General features: G+C 33.7%; 1 protein-coding gene across 1 annotated transcript in view; it reads left to right on the forward strand.

Annotated features, from left to right (window-relative positions):
* The window catches only part of LOC145260463 (protein kinase C and casein kinase substrate in neurons protein 1-like), a 143,003-nt gene that overhangs the window by 55,052 nt on the left and 68,498 nt on the right, over positions 1-19,453 (forward strand). The window contains exon 6 of the mRNA XM_080118542.1: positions 16,638-16,804. Within this exon, the coding sequence (XP_079974668.1) occupies positions 16,638-16,804 (167 nt within the window). The remainder of the gene's footprint in view (positions 1-16,637; positions 16,805-19,453) is intronic.

Consider the following 19,453-nt stretch of genomic DNA (forward strand, 5'->3'; position numbering starts at 1 on the left):
TTTCTTAAATCAATCTCATTTTTGGTGTGGGTAAACATAAACACGCAGAAGCTTCGCAGAAGCTTCGCAGAAAGCGGTAGTTTTTATTTTAATATTGTATTTTCCTTAATGCGTAACATAATGAGTTTAAACTTTATACTGTGATTATCTTATATATACTGTGAATATTTAATAGACTATAGGAGCGCAAAACAAGCATCACTATTTTTATGTATGGGGGTTTCATAAACCAAATATTCAAGCTTCTCTAATTTTGAAAATTAGCTAGTATTGGAAATTAGGGAATTATCATAATTACAATTGAAAATAAAGAATTATATAAAATTATTTGTATTTTAATTAACAATAGTATATTGGAAATAAAATTGAATAATCAAATTTTTTAAATTTATTCCATGAAGCCCTCTGATTTTAAAACTGGCCTTTTGTGTACTGCTGCAGTTAAATACAGATAGAAATATCGCTGAATCTTGAATTGCTGTCATGTAATAATTAAGTTAAAATAGAAACTGTTTATCAAAATGCATGAAAATCCTAAAAATTTATGACAACTGGAAAACCACACCAAAAATTGAATTATTAATAAAAAATGCCTTGGCTCCTTTGAGTGCTTCCTAACTAATGACTAAACAGTTAACTATTTAATGTATATAAACTTAAACGTTTACGTCAATATATAAATTAAACTTATCCACGTTTTTAAATATAAAAACAATTGAAACCTGAAAGTTCTTCATAATAAGGTTGCATATATGTATTCAGTGAATAAAAATAAATCAACGTAATTAATAATAAAAAGATATTATAGGGCACTTTTTCGTGGCGGGGTTATAATAAAGAATTGCAATTTTAATACATTTTACTTAAAATATAAATTAAGTTAAGAACAGGTCAATCAGCCATTATAAAAAATGAGAAAATAAAAGTGATCATGATCTCAAAGTCTGCACTGATATTTTGAAGTTATCTTCCACGAGGATGATATAGATTCTGTTTTTTCCTTCAGGAATACGTCGGACAGCAAATTGAGTGAATCTTTCATGGGAAAGCAATCCCAAGCTAACTTGGCATCTTTTACAAAATCTTTCTTCTGATCAACACTGCCGTATGGAAGCCATATTTGAAAATTCTTACACTTTACTTCTTTCTGACATTGAAAATTTCAACTAGAATTTCCAGCATTTTGTTGTCTCAAATGCAATAAAAAGAAAAAGAAAAGAAAAAACGCCGGTCTACATGATTGACCAGGTTCGAGTCTTGTGAAATGCGACAAATGGCTCAGCATCATCTGCCAAACAATTTCACAAAAAAAAAAAAAAAAGAAAAAAAAAAAAGCTTCCAAAATTATGAACGGACTGGAATTTTCCTCTAACAAAAAACCAAAAAAAAAAAAAAAAAAAAAAAAAAAAAAGCCCAAAAAGGAAACAAAAACATCTAATTATTGTCTTGTTAGTCATATTTTGCTTCTAATTAATATATTTTTTTTTCTTCATGAAAATATAAATTCTGTTATTGTTTTCGTCCGTCAGTTTCTTTTACTTTTCTCCAAGATATTTTGTATAATGTCCAAGTTCAACTATTTTCCAGTTATTTAGACATGATATGAAGAATGGAATTAAATGTGACTAGCTGAGTTACCGATTGCTATTAATGTTAGATTATTTGAATTAGGGAAAAGTCAATTTGCAAAGCAAATTGAATCCAAAAATAAATAAACGAACACAATCTAAAATTAGCCTTTTTTTCTGTTTATTTCCCTCTCCTATCTCTCACCTTAAAAAAAAAAATCCCCGATGAAGTCATTTTTGCTTTCCTCTCTCTCTCTCTCTCTCTCTCTCTCTCTCTCTCTCTCTCTCTCTCTCTTTGCTCTCTCTCTCTCTCTCTTTGCTCTCTCTCTCTCTCTCTTTGCTCTCTCTCTCTCTCTCTTTGCTCTCTCTCTCTCTCTCTTTGCTCTCTCTCTCTCTCTCTTTGCTCTCTCTCTCTCTCTCTTTGCTCTCTCTCTCTCTCTTTGCTCTCTCTCTCTCTCTCTTTGCTCTCTCTCTCTCTCTCTTTGCTCTCTCTCTCTCTTCTCTTTGCTCTCTCTCTCTCTCTCTTTGCTCTCTCTCTCTCTCTTTGCTCTCTCTCTCTCTTTGCTCTCTCTCTCTCTCTCTTTGCTCTCTCTCTCTCTCTCTTTGCTCTCTCTCTCTCTCTCTTTGCTCTCTCTCTCTCTCTTTGCTTTCTCTCTCTCTTTGCTTTCTCTCTCTCTTTGCTTTCTCTCTCTCTTTGCTTTCTCTCTCTCTTTGCTTTCTCTCTCTCTTTGCTTTCTCTCTCTCTTTGCTTTCTCTCTCTCTTTGCTTTCTCTCTCTTTGCTTTCTCTCTCTTTGCTTTCTCTCTTTCTCTCTCTTTGCTTTCTCTCTCTTTGCTTTCTCTCTCTTTGCTTTCTCTCTCTCTCTCTTTGCTTTCTCTCTCTCTCTCTCTCTCTCTCTTTGCTTTCTCTCTCTCTCTCTCTCTCTCTCTCTCTCTCTCTCTCTTTTTCTTTCTCTCTCTCTCTCTCTCTGCTTTCTCTCTCTCTCTCTCTTTGCTTTCTCTCTCTTTGCTTTCTCTCTCTCTCTCTCTTTGCTTTCTCTCTCTCTCTTTGCTTTCTCTCTCTCTCTCTTTGCTTTCTCTCTCTTTGCTTTCTCTCTCTCTTTGCTTTCTCTCTCTCTTTGCTTTCTCTCTCTCTTTGCTTTCTCTCTCTCTTTGCTTTCTCTCTCTCTTTGCTTTCTCTCTCTCTTTGCTTTCTCTCTCTCTTTGCTTTCTCTCTCTCTTTGCTTTCTCTCTCTCTCTTTGCTTTCTCTCTCTCTCTTTGCTTTCTCTCTCTCTCTTTGCTTTCTCTCTCTTTGCTTTCTCTCTCTCTCTCTCTCTTGCTTTCTCTCTCTCTCTCTCTTTGCTTTCTCTCTCTTTGCTTTCTCTCTCTTTGCTTTCTCTCTCTTTGCTTTCTCTCTCTTTGCTTTCTCTCTCTTTGCTTTCTCTCTCTCTCTCTTTGCTTTCTCTCTCTCTCTCTCTTTGCTTTCTCTCTCTCTCTCTCTCTTTGCTTTCTCTCTCTCTCTCTCTCTTTGCTTTCTCTCTCTCTCTCTCTCTTTGCTTTCTCTCTCTCTCTCTCTTTGCTGTCTCTCTCTCTCTCTTTGCTGTCTCTCTCTCTCTCTTTGCTTTCTCTCTCTCTCTCTCTTTGCTTTCTCTCTCTCTCTCTCTTTGCTTTCTCTCTCTTTGCTTTCTCTCTCTTTGCTTTCTCTCTCTTTGCTTTCTCTCTCTTTGCTTTCTCTCTCTTTGCTCTCTCTCTCTCTCTTTGCTCTCTCTCTCTCTTTGCTCTCTCTCTCTCTCTTTGCTCTCTCTCTCTCTTTGCTCTCTCTCTCTCTTTGCTCTCTCTCTCTTTGCTCTCTCTCTCTTTGCTCTCTCTCTCTTTGCTCTCTCTCTCTTTGCTCTCTCTCTCTTTGCTCTCTCTCTCTTTGCTCTCTCTCTCTTTGCTCTCTCTCTCTTTGCTCTCTCTCTCTTTGCTCTCTCTCTCTTTGCTCTTTCTCTCTCTCTTTGCTCTTTCTCTCTCTCTTTGCTCTTTCTCTCTCTCTTTGCTCTTTCTCTCTCTCTTTGCTCTTTCTCTCTCTCTTTGCTCTTTCTCTCTCTCTCTTTGCTCTTTCTCTCTCTCTTTGCTCTTTCTCTCTCTCTTTGCTCTTTCTCTCTCTCTTTGGTCTTTCTCTCTCTCTCTTTGGTCTTTCTCTCTCTCTCTTTGCTCTTTCTCTCTCTCTTTGCTCTTTCTCTCTCTCTTTGCTCTTTCTCTCTCTTTGCTCTTTCTCTCTCTCTTTGCTCTTTCTCTCTCTCTCTTTTCCTCTTTCTCTCTCTCTCTTTGCTCTTTCTCTCTCTCTCTTTGCTCTTTCTCTCTCTCTCTTTGCTCTTTCTCTCTCTCTTTGCTCTCTCTCTCTCTCTCTTTGCTCTCTCTCTCTCTCTTTGCTCTCTCTCTCTCTCTCTTTGCTCTCTCTCTCTTTCTCTTTGCTCTCTCTCTCTCTCTTTGCTCTCTCTCTCTCTCTCTTTGCTCTCTCTCTCTCTTTGCTCTCTCTCTCTCTCTTTGCTCTCTCTCTCTCTCTCTTTGCTCTCTCTCTCTCTCTCTTTGCTCTCTCTCTCTCTCTCTCTTGCTCTCTCTCTCTCTCTCTTTGCTCTCTCTCTCTCTCTCTTTGCTCTCTCTCTCTCTCTTTGCTCTCTCTCTCTCTTTGCTCTCTCTCTCTCTTTGCTCTCTCTCTCTCTCTTTGCTCTCTCTCTCTCTCTTTGCTCTCTCTCTCTCTCTCTTTGCTCTCTCTCTCTCTCTTTGCTCTCTCTCTCTCTCTTTGCTCTCTCTCTCTCTCTCTTTGCCTTCTCTCTCTCTCTTTGCCTTCTCTCTCTCTCTCTTTGCTCTCTCTCTCTCTCTTTGCTCTCTCTCTCTCTCTTTGCTCTCTCTCTCTCTTTGCTCTCTCTCTCTCTCTTTGCTCTCTCTCTCTCTTTGCTCTCTCTCTCTTTGCTCTCTCTCTCTTTGCTCTCTCTCTCTTTGCTCTCTCTCTCTTGCTCTCTCTCTCTCTTTGCTCTCTCTCTTTGCTCTCTCTCTCTCTCTTTGCTCTCTCTCTCTCTCTTTGCTCTCTCTCTCTCTCTCTTTGCTCTCTCTCTCTCTCTCTTTGCTCTCTCTCTCTCTCTCTTTGCTCTCTCTCTCTCTTTGCTCTCTCTCTCTCTCTCTCTCTTTGCTCTCTCTCTTTTTGCTCTCTCTCTCTTTGCTCTCTCTCTTTTTGCTCTCTCTCTCTCTTTTTGCTCTCTCTCTCTCTCTTTTTGCTCTCTCTCTCTCTCTTTTTGCTCTCTCTCTCTCTCTTTTTGCTCTCTCTCTCTCTCTTTGCTCTCTCTCTCTCTTTGCTCTCTCTTTGCTCTCTCTTTGCTCCCTCTCTCCTCTCTCTTTGCTCTCTCTCTCTTTGCTCTCTCTCTCCTCTCTCTCCTCTCTCTCTTTGCTCTCTCTCTCCTCTCTCTCTCTCTCTTTGCTCTCTCTCTCTCCTCTCTCTCTCTCTCTTTGCTCTCTCTCTCTCTTTGCTCTCTCTCTCTCTTTGCTCTCTCTCTCTCCTCTCTCTCTCCTCTCTCTCTCTCTCTCCTCTCTCTCTCTCTCTTTGCTCTCTCTCTCCTCTCTCTCTCTCCTCTCTCTCTCTCTCTCTCTTTGCTCTCTCTCTCTTTGCTCTCTCTCCAACTAGCCAATGCTAAGTGTTAGATGGATACATTCTGCCTAAGAAAACAGCAATCCTTCCTCCTTTATCAGAAACATCGTTAATGTAATGTTAGAACTAAAGGACAAAATAAGGGAATCGAGAGTTATGAGGCTGGTGAAAATAAAGCCATAGTCCAGTTTTACTCTCCTAATAAGATTGATACTTGTGATATTTTCTTTTGTTTATGTAATTAATGAACCATTCCTACTTTTAGTTTCCTAGTTAGTTTTATTAACTTAGATTTTTAATAAGTAATGTGCATGTGTAACAGAAGTGAGAGTGATGGACACCGTATAAAAGAGAGGCAGAATTCATGTTTACTGCTTGATCGATCTCGGGTTTTTTTTTTTTTTTTTTTTTTTTGTGTGTGTGTCTGAAAGGTGGTTTCGTATGTATGGACATAAAATGCGTGTATAAATTAAGAATAGATAACAATGTTTGTCATGTCAGAAAGTGATCCGTTCTTAATATGCAGGTGGTAAACATTTTAAGTCCCCTTGGAACTTGTAATTATAGTTAAGGAAGGAAGAGGTGGGGGAGGGAGGTGCAAACGTTTTGTGTAGCATTATTTGAGCATCCCTTTTTTAGGTATATGATTTTTTTTTTTTTGTACCAAGAAAGAATATTAAAAGCAGAAGTATGTGCTCTACTGTTTGTCATACGCAAATAGCAAGTCTATAATTATTGTTGGGTGGACCGAATGGAGACAGCTAAAATAACGGGTGTAATTTTAGCTCATTTTTAATTACTATAAAAAAATACCTTTGTTGGCCAATATACAAGGTGTTATTCTATTTAGTATGCTCCAGTTTAGGATTAGAATTTATGTCTTAGGAGAAATGTCTGTTCAATTAGTCATTGTGGACAACTTATTCTGGATCAATGATTAGAGATCCTATTGTAAAATGCTTTCGGCCCGTGAAACCTTGGCTGCCCTTTCGTGCCCTTTAGACATCCTATGGTTGGTCAAAACCTAGTTTAGATGAAACCAACCATTACATAAATATCATTAACTATATGCATACTAGCTGGAAGAGGTGTTTATAATAAAATAATAAGACCCACTTTGAATGTTTGATGAGTGCAAGAGATGAAACTTTAAAATACTTAAAAGCAAGTAGAAAAAAATTAACATGCGAAGAAGTGTGTTAACATATAGATTGTACTAAATGTGCCCATGACCCGTTGAGTCACAACCAGTACCATTATTCTATTTTCATTTCATTAAAAAATTCATAAGCTATGACGTATCTGTTCAGACACCCTTCTCGCATAACTAAAAATGTCTCTTTACTTCTGTATCCTTATTAATTCACAAGGAGTCTTCACGCAAGTCTTTATCAGTGATTGCTGACATTAACTAGTAGAGTTTAAGTGATAACAAGTGTCCCCAGATTTTCAATACTGTCCATCTCTTTCAATAACTATTACAAATAATTCTGCATTATCGCAACAGCTGTTTACTATTGACCTTTTTTTTTTTTTTTTTACTGACGAGGAACATTGGTCTTTGGAATTTCAATAGCATTAGCCCCTCCTTTGCCTAAGGTACTTTCTGCACCTTTCTAGTGGAGGTCTGGTTGGTGCTCTTTCTCTCTTCTCTTTCTATTCTCCTCAATTCATCATGCCCATTTTCTGTTGTACTAGCCAAGGCTTGTGCTACCACATGTCTATGTGTGTTGTATGTGGGTGTAAGTTTATAGAATTATTATTATAAGAAATGTTATTTATTCTCAAGTGAAAAAACTTATTTTGCCATCTAATTTACATATGTGTTTGCAGTGTGTACAGACACGATTATGTAAATTAGATAACATTTAAAAAAAAAAGATGTTATTCTTTTAATGTTCACAGAGACATAAATATAAAGCATAATTGAGTAAACCTAGTGAAAGGGGATATAAAAAAAATACATAAGATAGAAATGGGCATATTGTTCGGGTAATTATTGAATTACAACTAATTAGCTTAATTGAATCATTTTTTTAACATAACTTTGTTCCAGAACTAAAATATAGTTTAATGTGTAATTTGTTCTGTTAAAGCATATTAAAAAAAAATTAACTATTCAGTTTTACTGTTTTATAATTCAATGATTAAAGAAATATTTCAATATGTTCCGCACAAGGGCTAAGTTTTTGGGTTATTTTTTTTTTTTTTTTATTTCATCAAAACTTAGATATTTTGCGATTATATTGTAATGGATATGGCATGGTAAATGATGTGTCTGAAGGCATGAACGTGTGATTTAAAAAATTGTGTATAGGCAATAAGGTTGTTTTTTTGTTTTTGTTTTTTTTAAATATTTAATAAGGAATCATTTTATGTTAAAATCTACTTAGCACAATGCATGTAATTTGAAGAAAAACGCATTTGAAATGTGTAAATGTGCCACAAGAAGTGTGATTTTTTCAGAAAACAGTTTTAACCGATGCAGCCTGTTTTTTTTGTTTTTGTTTTTTAAATTGCTCAAGACAAACGAAAATATTAAAAAGTCTTTTTTTTTCTACTCCTACATAAGAGTAAATTGATTTCGACTCCAAAACGTTCGTAATGTTATAATCTCATAGTTATACACTCATTTTCTTCAAATTTTCTAACTGTTTGATCCTTCAAACACATTTACTCTCAGATGATAGCTAAGGAGATGCACTAGAATATCCAAGTGGTGCCTATGGCTACAAGTGCCTATCATCTGTAAAATGATTATTTTCATTTTGCTATAACACCTTGTTCTATTTGCAAATATTTTTTGTATTGTGCATAAAGGTCTAGAATTTTTAGTGAAGTGTCTTTCTGGTTAATTTAGTGATTTAGATTGTGATTCCTTTTCTTTTTCTCCTGGCAACACTGGACTCCATTAGCAATATATAAACTTCTAGGAAGAGAGGGAGGGACAAAAGAGAGAGCAACCAGTCATAAAAGAAAGAAAGAAAAAATTGAGATAGAAATATGTTTTTGTGTTCACTCTGTCTAGAGATAACTTAAACAGTACTTGCTTTCCCTGCTTAGCAATGCAAAAAAAAAAAGAATGCTTGTTTCTGTTATATATGTATTGCAAGATTCTTTGCTAAAAAAAATGTTTTCACGACATTCATAAACTTATTGTTCACCAAATTATGCCATTTTTAGCCCTTCGCCTTCAGACATTTTTGTTTTCCTTTTTCATGAAAGGACATTTATTTTTATTCAACAGGAAAAAAAACTAATCTTCATGTCTTATTCAAACTTAACACATCTTGGCTGTCAGCAATCTTAAGATCTAAAAAAAAAAAAAAAAACTTACATAGATCATAATTACTGCTTGTTATGATCAGGACAAAAATTAGTTGTGGATTCTTAACCAACAAGAATGTCTTTCTATAGCTAGGATATAAAATAGATGTTTTGTTTTATGATTTTTTTTTTTAAGAAGGTCAGATCTGTCTCAATACAAGAATTGGCAGCTTTAATTTTCAAAACAGCTGTTCTTTTTATAATTCTTAAGAACTCATAAGCAATGTTCTTAGATTGTTAAACATTCTTCATGAGAAAAACGTAAATTTACATTAGAGATTTCTGTGAACATTGAAGGAACAGGAGACATTGTTGATATGATCACGTTGAAAGAATTAATGAGTGCCCTTAGGTTAGTAGTTGTAGATCGGTTAAAGTAGCAGGGCCAGGAAGACTAAAGAAAACGTGAGAAAGTAATAAGGATAGATTTGAAAGAGATAAATTTGACCTGACCAGAGATAGGTTAGTTTGAAAGTAAAGTTCTAAAAGCCAGTCAACACAAGACAGCATGTAAAACAAATGTTAAGCAGAATATGATGATGATGATTCTATTTTTTTTTTTTTTTTTTAATCTTTTTGAATTCAGTTTGTTTCAAGTTTTCATGTCGGTCTCCTTGTTTCAAAAGAATAATTTAACATAGAAACAAAGCCTGAAAATGTAAACCTGATCGTTTTCTATTAAAAAGAAAAATCTTGTGCATTGTTTTTTAAAGTTGATATTCTTGTTTTCTTGCCTTAACTGTATTGGTTTACTTAATTAAAAAAAAAAAAAAAATTGTGTAAAAGAAAAATTTTTTTTTTTTAATTTAAATAAAAAATGATTGTAATCAATTTCAGTGTCGTTCATTGAATTTTATGACAACATTTTCACTATTTTTTTTTTAAACTCATCTCCTGCACTTTGAACATTTTATGTGCACACAAAATAGTATTTCCTTTTTATTTTAATTAAACAGAAAAGAAAAATGTTTGTGTTTGTATTACTATACACATAGATTTGAAAAAGTTGTCAAAAACAAATATATAACAAATAAATGTTATTAAAGGCAAGATAAGTAACTTTTCTACCTAACTGGATACTTTTTTAGTGTTTTCATTTAATGTAACATGTTTATTCAGCTCAAAAAACCTACAGTGTTTACCGATGTATTGGAAAATTTTAAATGGTGTCTGCCTCTCTCTTGAATACGGTAAGCTTGGGAAAATGAGTTTAAAGTAAAAAAAAAAAATTTTTTAAATACTGTTAGAAACTCGCTCAATATGTTACTGCGACATAAGCTGACATATATTCGGTAGATTTCTAACAGTATTTTGTATACTTTCTTAGTTTTAACTCATTTTCCTAAACTTACCATGTTCAAGAAAGAGTCAGACGCCATTTTAAATTTTCCAATACCTCGGTAAACACTGTAGGTTTTTTGAGCTTAATAAACATGTTACATTAAATAAAAACACTAAAAAAGTATCCAGTTAGGTAGAAAAGTAACTTATCTTGCCTTTGATAACATTTATTTGTTACATATTTGTTTTTTAACAACTTTTTCGAATCTATGTGTACAGTAATACAAACCCAAATGTTTAAATGAATATCCATACTTTCTAGCAAATAATTTGCCTTTGTGTAGTGCAATGGTTTTCAACCTGGAGGAAATTGGTGCCTCAGATTAGTAGACAGGATCCAGTGTCACAATAAAAAAAAGTGTGCATCATCCATTGCTACTTAAAAGTTATGCGTTGCTAGCATTTGTATTAAATGCTATTTTATTAGTTAATATTCTTAGTAGGAATGCACTTTTTTTTTTTTTTTTTTTTTTTTTTGATACACCTAGTGATCATGGTTGTGAAATATTAACTCCTAACATCTCTCGTATCACTCCAAACTGTACTAACCAGAAATAGTATTCATATTCTCACACTGCCAAAATAACCCTGTGTTTAAATCTATTTTTAAATATTTTTTAAGCAGCACAGATGAAGGAAAATAACTCTTATCAATCCTTACATTTACATCAAGTCCTAGTGATTTCACTATCTGTTTTTATTAGTGTTGGGATGATTAATTGGAAATCAGAAAAATCAGAACTTCTGGGGGTATCAGAATCAGAAAAAAATGTGCCAATTTTTTGACGCCAAAAGCGGTTCGTTTGTCTTTTTTATTTGATTTTGTTCAAAGCAAAATCTTTCCCTGCTTGCAGTAATGATAAATAATAAATGTTTATTGATTTTAAAACTAAGATCTATAGATCTTCCACTCCCACAAGTATATTTTTACATTTAAGAATATATCTGCACATTTAATGTGTGTTTTTATGGTAATCTGGAAAAATAACTATAGTTAAATATTTAGAGATTTATAAAGAATCAGAATTGGTAATTGGATCGGAATTGGGAAAAAATATTGGAATTGCCCCATCATTAGTTTTTATGATTATATTTGTTACTGAGTACATCAATTATATTACATAGCATCCATACCCCCCCCCCCCCCGGGCTTAATTTTTAATGCAGGACATTACTGTTAGAACAAATAACACTACCCTTTGGAGTGAGAATTCGTACTAAGATCAGACCGTCAGAGTTTCTGTCTATCTGGTGTATGGTTCTCTGCAGTTTTAGAAAGTTTACCCTCCCAAGTTTTTCGTTCTCATCGTTTGAGAGTGGTTAGTCTACCTTCATGGATTAAAGAGTTTCGTTCAAAATTCCATACAGATTCTAGAATTTGACAAGATGTACCTGAAGAAGGTCGGAGATTACATCAGCTGAAACGTTGTGAAAATAACATCCAAGATGTGAGCAGTAGTTCAAACAATTCAAAGTAAATTATGGTACATATTTAGAAATCAAAAATTATTTTTGTTGAAAACTATCCAACTTATGGTTATTTTATGCTCAACAGTAACAGCAAAGCAACGACAATCCTTTACCATGAAGGCCTTTTCACATTTCTCTAGTTTGTCACTGCTTATCTAGATTTTTCATGTGACCGGTTCAGCAATTACTTTTACATTTGTAAGATTTGTTTGCCTGCCGAATGATTTATGAAATTAAATATTTAAATTTTAATTCCAATTACTTGCTTAATCTCCTAGTACTTTTCCCCTCTTTTGGTGGAAACTTTTTTTGCTGAGAAATTCCTATCTGTGGAGCACATTACCACATGAGTTTTCCTTCAGACTACAACAGGGTCATCATCAGGCCGAGTACAAACAAATACTTGTTGAGTTGTCCTCTTAATCAAATTTTTATCCATCTCATAAATCGTTTTTAATCCTCTCGTCATCCAACTGGCAGTATCTTCAACACATCCTCGAGTGGCTTAAAGCCTTGGTAAGTAGCAATTCATTAGTATTTTTTTATTATTTTTTTTTTTGTGTTCTGATTTTCTAAGGAAAAGTGGGGGGGGGGGAAAAGAGGAAAAGACAGAATGGGAAGAAAAAGAAAGGTAGTATCTTAACAAGCCAGTTGGTATTGCCTCTTCGTGCGTTCATTAAATTCAGCACCATTATTTGTACTTGATGATTTTTGGTCAACAAAGAGAAATGATGGGAATGGCATCACTTTTGATTAAATGCAAAAACCTTTAACACATCAGTCCTTTCCTGTTGATCTTTGTGGTCTTGAATGACTTACTTTTCTAAATCTCTAGAATAGTTTAAAGTCTGTAAGTGACTAACAGACAGATAAAAAAAAAATGCTCAGTTATGTGTATATATACACACATATATATATATATATATATATATATATATATATATATATATATATAATTTCTGTAGAAATATATTTTTTTATATATCAATCATTATTTAAGAAGCTCAATGTAATTACAGAGCAATATAGAGAATAAATGACAAAGTTATATTTCAAAATTCATGATGTTGACCATTTTATAATTTATTCCTTTAATTCAGTTGACTTATACAATTCTTGACAGTATCTGTTTCGTAACGCAAAATCAATCACTTAATTATTATATCAATCAGTAAATCTATTATGCCCTTAACTCATCAGAAGAAATAGCAACAATCAATCCGTCAAAAGGAATTGAAGTGTGATTTGACATGATTAAAATCTGAAAATTGGAAGAGAAGCTGCAAATACCTTTATATTTTTCCATTACGCCATATTGAATTTCAATTAATATAATAATTGATTTTGCACTACGAAACAGATACTGTTAAAAATTGTATAAATGACCTGAATTAAAGGAATAAATTATAAGATGGTAAACATCATGAATTTTGGAATATAACTTTTTGTCATTTATTCTCTCTCTCATTTATATATATATATATATATATATATACACTAGCAGGTCACTCGGCGTTGCTTAGTCATAAATACGCATAAATATTGTATTTTATTTCATACAGAAACTGACACATGTACATGCGAATATTGTTTTTTTTCTAAATAGTTCACTTCTTGTAAGTAAAAAAAAAAAAAATATTCAAGATTGAAACCAAAAGTGAGTCAAGTACGATAACCATTAGAACAGCTTGACATTTTTTAAATGTGTTTTCAAACCTACTTATTATTAACACAAGGAATCTGTTATGTGAACCATTCACATATGCATATTTGTGAAACATAACAGATAAAAATCCAAGACGCTCTTATCAAATTTTAAATTTTGACCACTTAGTAGCTCTTTTTTCTAGATGAAAACCCATTAAAACGTTTTCCACATGTTTGAATACCTATATACCAAATTTCAAGTCTGTAAATAAAAAATTTGTTGAGTATGTAGGTTGAAAAGTATCCTTACACACACACACACATTCTCTTATATATATACATATATATATATATATATATATATATATATATATATATATATATAATGACTACACAGTGCCTAAACGAGATGTCTGCAGTCGGCTGAAAAAATAAAAATCTGACTTCAATACTCTAATCTACAAAAATTACAGACTCCTTACCTACGTCATGAACACATTAATTTTACAGCTACATCTGGACCCTTTGAAGACAATATAAGAATGAAATTTATATATAATCTGTTTGTAAGTACTTGGTATTCATTTCTAACAAAAACTTATGGGCAAGTTAAATATTTTGAATTAACATTAAATAAAAGTAAATGTTGATCAAATAAAAGAAAAACAAGTAAAACGTGAATTGTCTCCCCTGTGATCACTATTACTTGAATAATGTAAATAACCATTAATCACAACGTTTGTTGAATTGGTGGGTGGGGAGTATACCACTTCTTTTTTTTTTTTTTTTCAGTTCTAGAGTTAGATACACTGGTTTTTGTCATATTGTCAAAGTTAAGTGATGAGCCTGGACAGTACCAGATGTTCTTCCAAATGTTTTCAATCATGTAGTGAAACTCATCAGAAAAAAAAAAGAGTATGCTTTAAGGACAGGGAAGGGAAAACCTAGAATTTTTTTAAGTCACCAATACTTATTTCATGTTAATAACCATTCTAACTTTGGTAGATTTTGAAATTAAGATAATAAATGGAATTTTCGATAATTAAAAAAGAAGTTGATGTTTTACGGGTACTTTAAACTGTCTAGTAGTAGAGAAGTTGGAGTCTGGTGAAGAATCAAATGAAAAGAAACAACTGACAAAGCAGAGCAACAAAAGAATCTTTCTAAGAAAATGTTTTTCAAGAGTTGAGCTTTGGAAATGGTTGAAAAAGTGACTCAGTTCAGTGTGATCAAGTTTTTGTGAAAAGGGAGCTTCTAAACAGTTCTTGTGTAAAGTATTGTTAGGTTTGCCCAAAGCATCTGTCCTATGTTTCTATTGTAGTGAGAATGGATCACAGCAACTTATCCTATGGTATGTCATGGTCGGAAAGTATTGCATGACCGCATGTATATCATTAATGACTATTTGTAGATGTCTTCAAGTGAAGGTCAATGGACAAGAGGGGAGTTTACATCGCAGGCTTGTATAAGCTAGTTTGTGATTCTCAGTGAATTAACAAAACCTATTCCATTCTTTAAGTCAATTTCTTTGGTAAGAATAGCTTTTCTCCTACAAAGTCAATATTTTTGCTTTTTAATTGATGCAGTGTGTTAAGAATAAAATGTAATCCAATTTAATTCCTTCCAGAAAATATTTTCAGCATCAGATTTATTTAAAAATGGCTGCCATCTTAATAAGAGACGTAACTAATATTCAGCCACATGCTTACTTCCCTTTGGTTGCAAGTAAAAATGTAATTTTGGTTTAAAAAAGAAAAAATAATGAATTCGATCATATAAATAAAAAAAAACATTTCAAGTTTTTTTTTATTTTTATAAAATTAGGCATGCTATCCATAAATCCTTGCAGACTGCATTTTGTTTATAATCAGAATCAGCATATCATTTCTTTGTCCTTCGTCTGATCATAAGCGACATCCAATGAAGGGAATCTGCAAAATGAATTGTGCACTGCTTTTGCTGATAACAACCGTCTTTATTAGGCAAAGCATCACTTCATGTGCTGTGTCTACAATGGAAGGAGAATAATGTTTTCCCAAAGTAAAGCCAGTTGTAATCTGTCAAAATAGTCGTTTAATCCATATGACAGGTTATGCAGATGAGCGATTTCATCATCCAATCATTTAAGCATTTTCAAAATTAAAATTTGCTTTGTCATCAATTTAAAAAAAAAAATTTTTATTTTATTTTTTATTTTTTGTCTATATTATATTGATGGCCAGGTGGTTCTTTCTTGTAACCTCTTCTCCATGCTTCTGGTGATCATGTACTATTCGTCCACGTTCCTATTTGTGGTATCCAATCCTTGATGTACAGCATAATCATGTTGACACATCGATTCCAGTCAGATCACCAAAGTTAAGCAACATTGAGCCCGGTCAGACTAAAATAGATGACCATTAGGAAATTCCAGATGCTATATATGTCTCTGCTTATCTCAACATTGTTTCCAGTCGATTTGGGGCCTCTCCTTACCACTGGGCCCAAGCAGTGCCAATTTAGAGGTGTGGTTGAGTATTGCACAACCCTTGCCTCATAATTATACATAAAGCTACCCTTACAAGGATGTCCATTGTCTCTTGAGATTGAACGGAGATATCGCAACCCTTGAAGTAACATAATCAGGAGCCCCCCCCCCCTCCATTCAGCTCAATTTGGTAACTTAACGGAGTGTGGAGTCCCTACACTTTGACCCTTAGTCGGCATTGATCTCTGACCAATTCAGACCTGGAGTGACAGTACCTGTAACGCTCTCATCTTTAGATTAAACAGAATGTATTATTTGCAGGCTTTTTACAAACTAAATTAATCTATAAATAAATGGTACTAATAGTGAAATCATTGTGTTTGGTGCTCAGGTGTACTATAACTTCTCAAAAGTGTATGTATGCATGTGTATTAGTATGATCTCAATTCAATTTGTAAAGGTGCCTACATGTGTAGTTGTGAAACAAGGGTTGCTCAGTCTCCAACCATATCACTTGAATCTGTACTGCATGATTCCAGTGGCAAAGAAAGATCCAGGACGACTGAAAATAATGCTGAGATAAGTGCAGAACGTATATGCATGTGGATAGAGTTGGGAGTAGTGTTGGTGAATTTTGGAAAGCATGAGGCTGTTAAAATATGTCTCGACAACAAACAATCTATGCAGGTAGATTGTTTGATGCTTTAGTACTTGTGAGCGTGAAAAAATGCATCCGAAAATCATGGGACGTGTATGCTGACTTTATAAGCATGTCCACGTGTGTTGGATGCATGGAGATCAAAAAGTTGGTCAGCGTTGTTCTTGGCAAAATGATTATTTAATTGTATGTATGTTTACCAAATCGGTTGATAAACATCAAAACTTTGAGATCTGATAGAAGGTAGTCGCTTGGTGCACATCTCCGAATGGTATCCAAGTGGCGAATGTGCTGAGCAAGAGATATGCCAAACTGTATATGCAAATGTCAAGTGTGATTGCACCATGGTTATATACAGTTTTAAATAAATGGTTTGAGAGCAGCTGACAAAGGACTCAAGTGATGCCAATATTTGAAGATGTCAAAAAGTTAAAACATGAAAACTTATCAAAATGACCGTATTCAAACGATCCGTTGATAATCCGTAAAACAAAATCAGCAATTGATTATGATTTCTTTTTAATTCTTTTTTTTTTTTATGTTTATATATTTTCAGGAATATTCCCCTGAGCTCCACAATATTACTAAAACTAAGAAAACCAATTTTGGATCCAATGAAGGCATTATTATTACAGGTATTAAGCATTCCCGTGACGGTAGCTATGCGTCCAATACTTCTGAGAATACGGGAACTACTCCAGGAACAGGACCAAATTACCTAAGGTAGGTGTCATTTTTTCGTTTCTTTCATCTGATTTTTCTTTTATTTAATGGATTGATGTGACTTTTTTTTCTTCTCCCTTCTTATATTAATAACTTTCCCTTTTTCAACTTTTTATGTGCTTATTTGTTTGTGTGTTAACTATTTATGATTGGGATTTATTTTTATTCAACTTTAGGAAAATAAAAGCAAGAAGGTTTCCTTTAATGATGTCGGAACTGTTTCTCTATCACAAATATTAAATCAACAAAAGAAAAAAAAAGATATTCTATACATCAGGAAATGGTTCTTTTTTACAATGCCTCCCCACAGGACAGTTAGACACTAGGGTCGTTTTTTGATGTGGAGAAAAGGAACAAAAATTAAAAATTGTCTCAGTCATGGAGGACTTCTCCTCCACTGACAGAGAACAAGAAATTGAAGCGCAGTATCTGAAGAACTGGTTATTTGGTAACTATGTATAATTAACCTTCAATGATTAAAAGAAAAAAGATTTTTTTGTTCTTGTCCAGAATTCCCCCTTATAATAAAAAAAAAAAAAAAATTAAAGAAAAATCTGTATGATGTACATATCTGTAAGGAAAATAATAATGTCATATTCCAGAAATCATGTAAATTGATCAAGTAGATTTATATTTAAATAAATCCAATTTTATGAGTAAGCAAAAAGGGACCATGTTGTTTACCATTTTGAAATCAAGCTCAAGAAACAAAGTAAGATAACCCAACAATAATTCAAATTTGTGATATCTTCAACGTAATGCCTGTCAATTTCCATTAATTGCTTAAAACTGACTTTTTATAAAAAATAAAACTACTTGATCAGTTGATGTGATTTTTTTTTTTTTTTTTTTTTAATAAATATTTTCATTTCATCATGAGTATGTACATTCATACAGGTTTTTCTTTACTTTTGTTTTTTAATATAGAAGGAATTGTGGGTAAAACCCAATGTTCTTAATAACACTAAAGTCAGCTGAAATATAAATTATACTAACTTCTAACACCAAAACTATGTACAAAAATAATTGCACACACAAACTAGAATTATTTGAAGTAATATTTATCTTAAAAAAAAAAATACAACCTAATATTAAGAAAATAGTATTTAATGTAGGTACTAATATATTAAATGTATTTAACAATTAAAAGCACTAAATAAACAGATATAAAATATAATGAATACCCATAGCCCGCTCGGGAATGCTGATCATGCTTTGATAATGGTAGAAATCACTCTAAACTCTCGACCCAAAACTGAAGAGCCATTGCTTAAAATGACAAGGTACTATAAGAAAGCTGACTAGGTAGCTATCAGGGATCTCCTCAAAGGGGAGTATCTTTTTTCTTACTGCAGAACAGTGCACAAATGAGACCATTGAATGGTTCAAAATGGCAATTGACGCACATTTCCACATGGAAGTTTTATAGCAAATATCATTCTCCCCAATGATTACTTCTACTTGCGCAGCTACCATTAGTCAAAGGCAGCAGGCATACTGCAGATTTATCTGACATAAGTCCAATACAAACAGACAAGTTTATAGAAGCTAGAAGTAATTGTAAGATAGAAATAGCGACAGCTAAGAATACATACACCGAAACCACCAGAAAATGTATTAAAGCGCAGAAATTAGGAACTCTTTATTTCTGGAAAATCTACAACAGTGTAGTAAATAATGGGCAATCAACAATACCCCCAGTATCCAACGATCATGAGGTTGCTTGCACGACAATTGAGACTTGCCGGTCGGTTTGCCTCAAACTCTACATTGGACCCAGCAAACCACTCCCTCCCTAATTTTCCTTTGCGGACAGACGCCACACTAGATGATCTGAAAATCCCCCTTCTCAAATGCATGATATTATAAAAAATCTAGACACCTCAAAAGCATGTGGACCTGATCTCATCTCACTATTAAACATCTCACTATTAAAAAAAATGCTCCGCTGAGGTTGCTCCAGTTCTCTCCAAACTTTTCAACAAATGCCTTAACGAATCTTGCTTTCCTGACTGCTGAAAAACTGCTTCTATGGTACCAGTTTACAAGAATTTTGGCGAAAGAACTGACCCATTAAATTATCGCCCCATTAGCCTCTTCCCTCTTTTCACCAAAATATTAATCAAGCTCTAGTCCACTATCTTACATATGCTAAGCTTCTATCTGACCAACGATATGGATTTAGGAAAGCCCATTCTATTGCAGATATCCTAACTGTAATCTCTGAACATATATTCCATGCACTGGATAAAGCAGGGGAAGGTAAAGCAGTAGCCCTAAATATATCTAAGGCTTTTGACAGGGTATGGCACGATGGTTTTCTCAGGAAAATCAAATTAGATGGTATTACTGGACGAATACTTAACATAATTAAATCCTTCTTAAATAAGAGAAGAATCCAGGTTGTCCTCGATGGTCATACGTCTAAACAATATGATATAAATATGGGTGTGCCTCAGGGAATCAGTCCTTAGACCTTTATTATCCCTGATATTCGTAAATGACGTCCCCGAAAAAATTGTCTGAGATGAGTATATTTTCTAATGCTCTATGATGGGCACGTGAGGAAAACAAATGAGCACATATCTATGAAAACCTCCAGTTTGTAATTGAATGGTGACAAAAATGGACGGTAACATTCAATATTGC

This window comes from Euprymna scolopes, chromosome 36 (assembly GCF_053919585.1).
Source record: "Euprymna scolopes isolate OS-2025 chromosome 36, ASM5391958v1, whole genome shotgun sequence".
NCBI classification, from domain to species: domain Eukaryota; kingdom Metazoa; phylum Mollusca; class Cephalopoda; order Sepiida; family Sepiolidae; genus Euprymna; species Euprymna scolopes.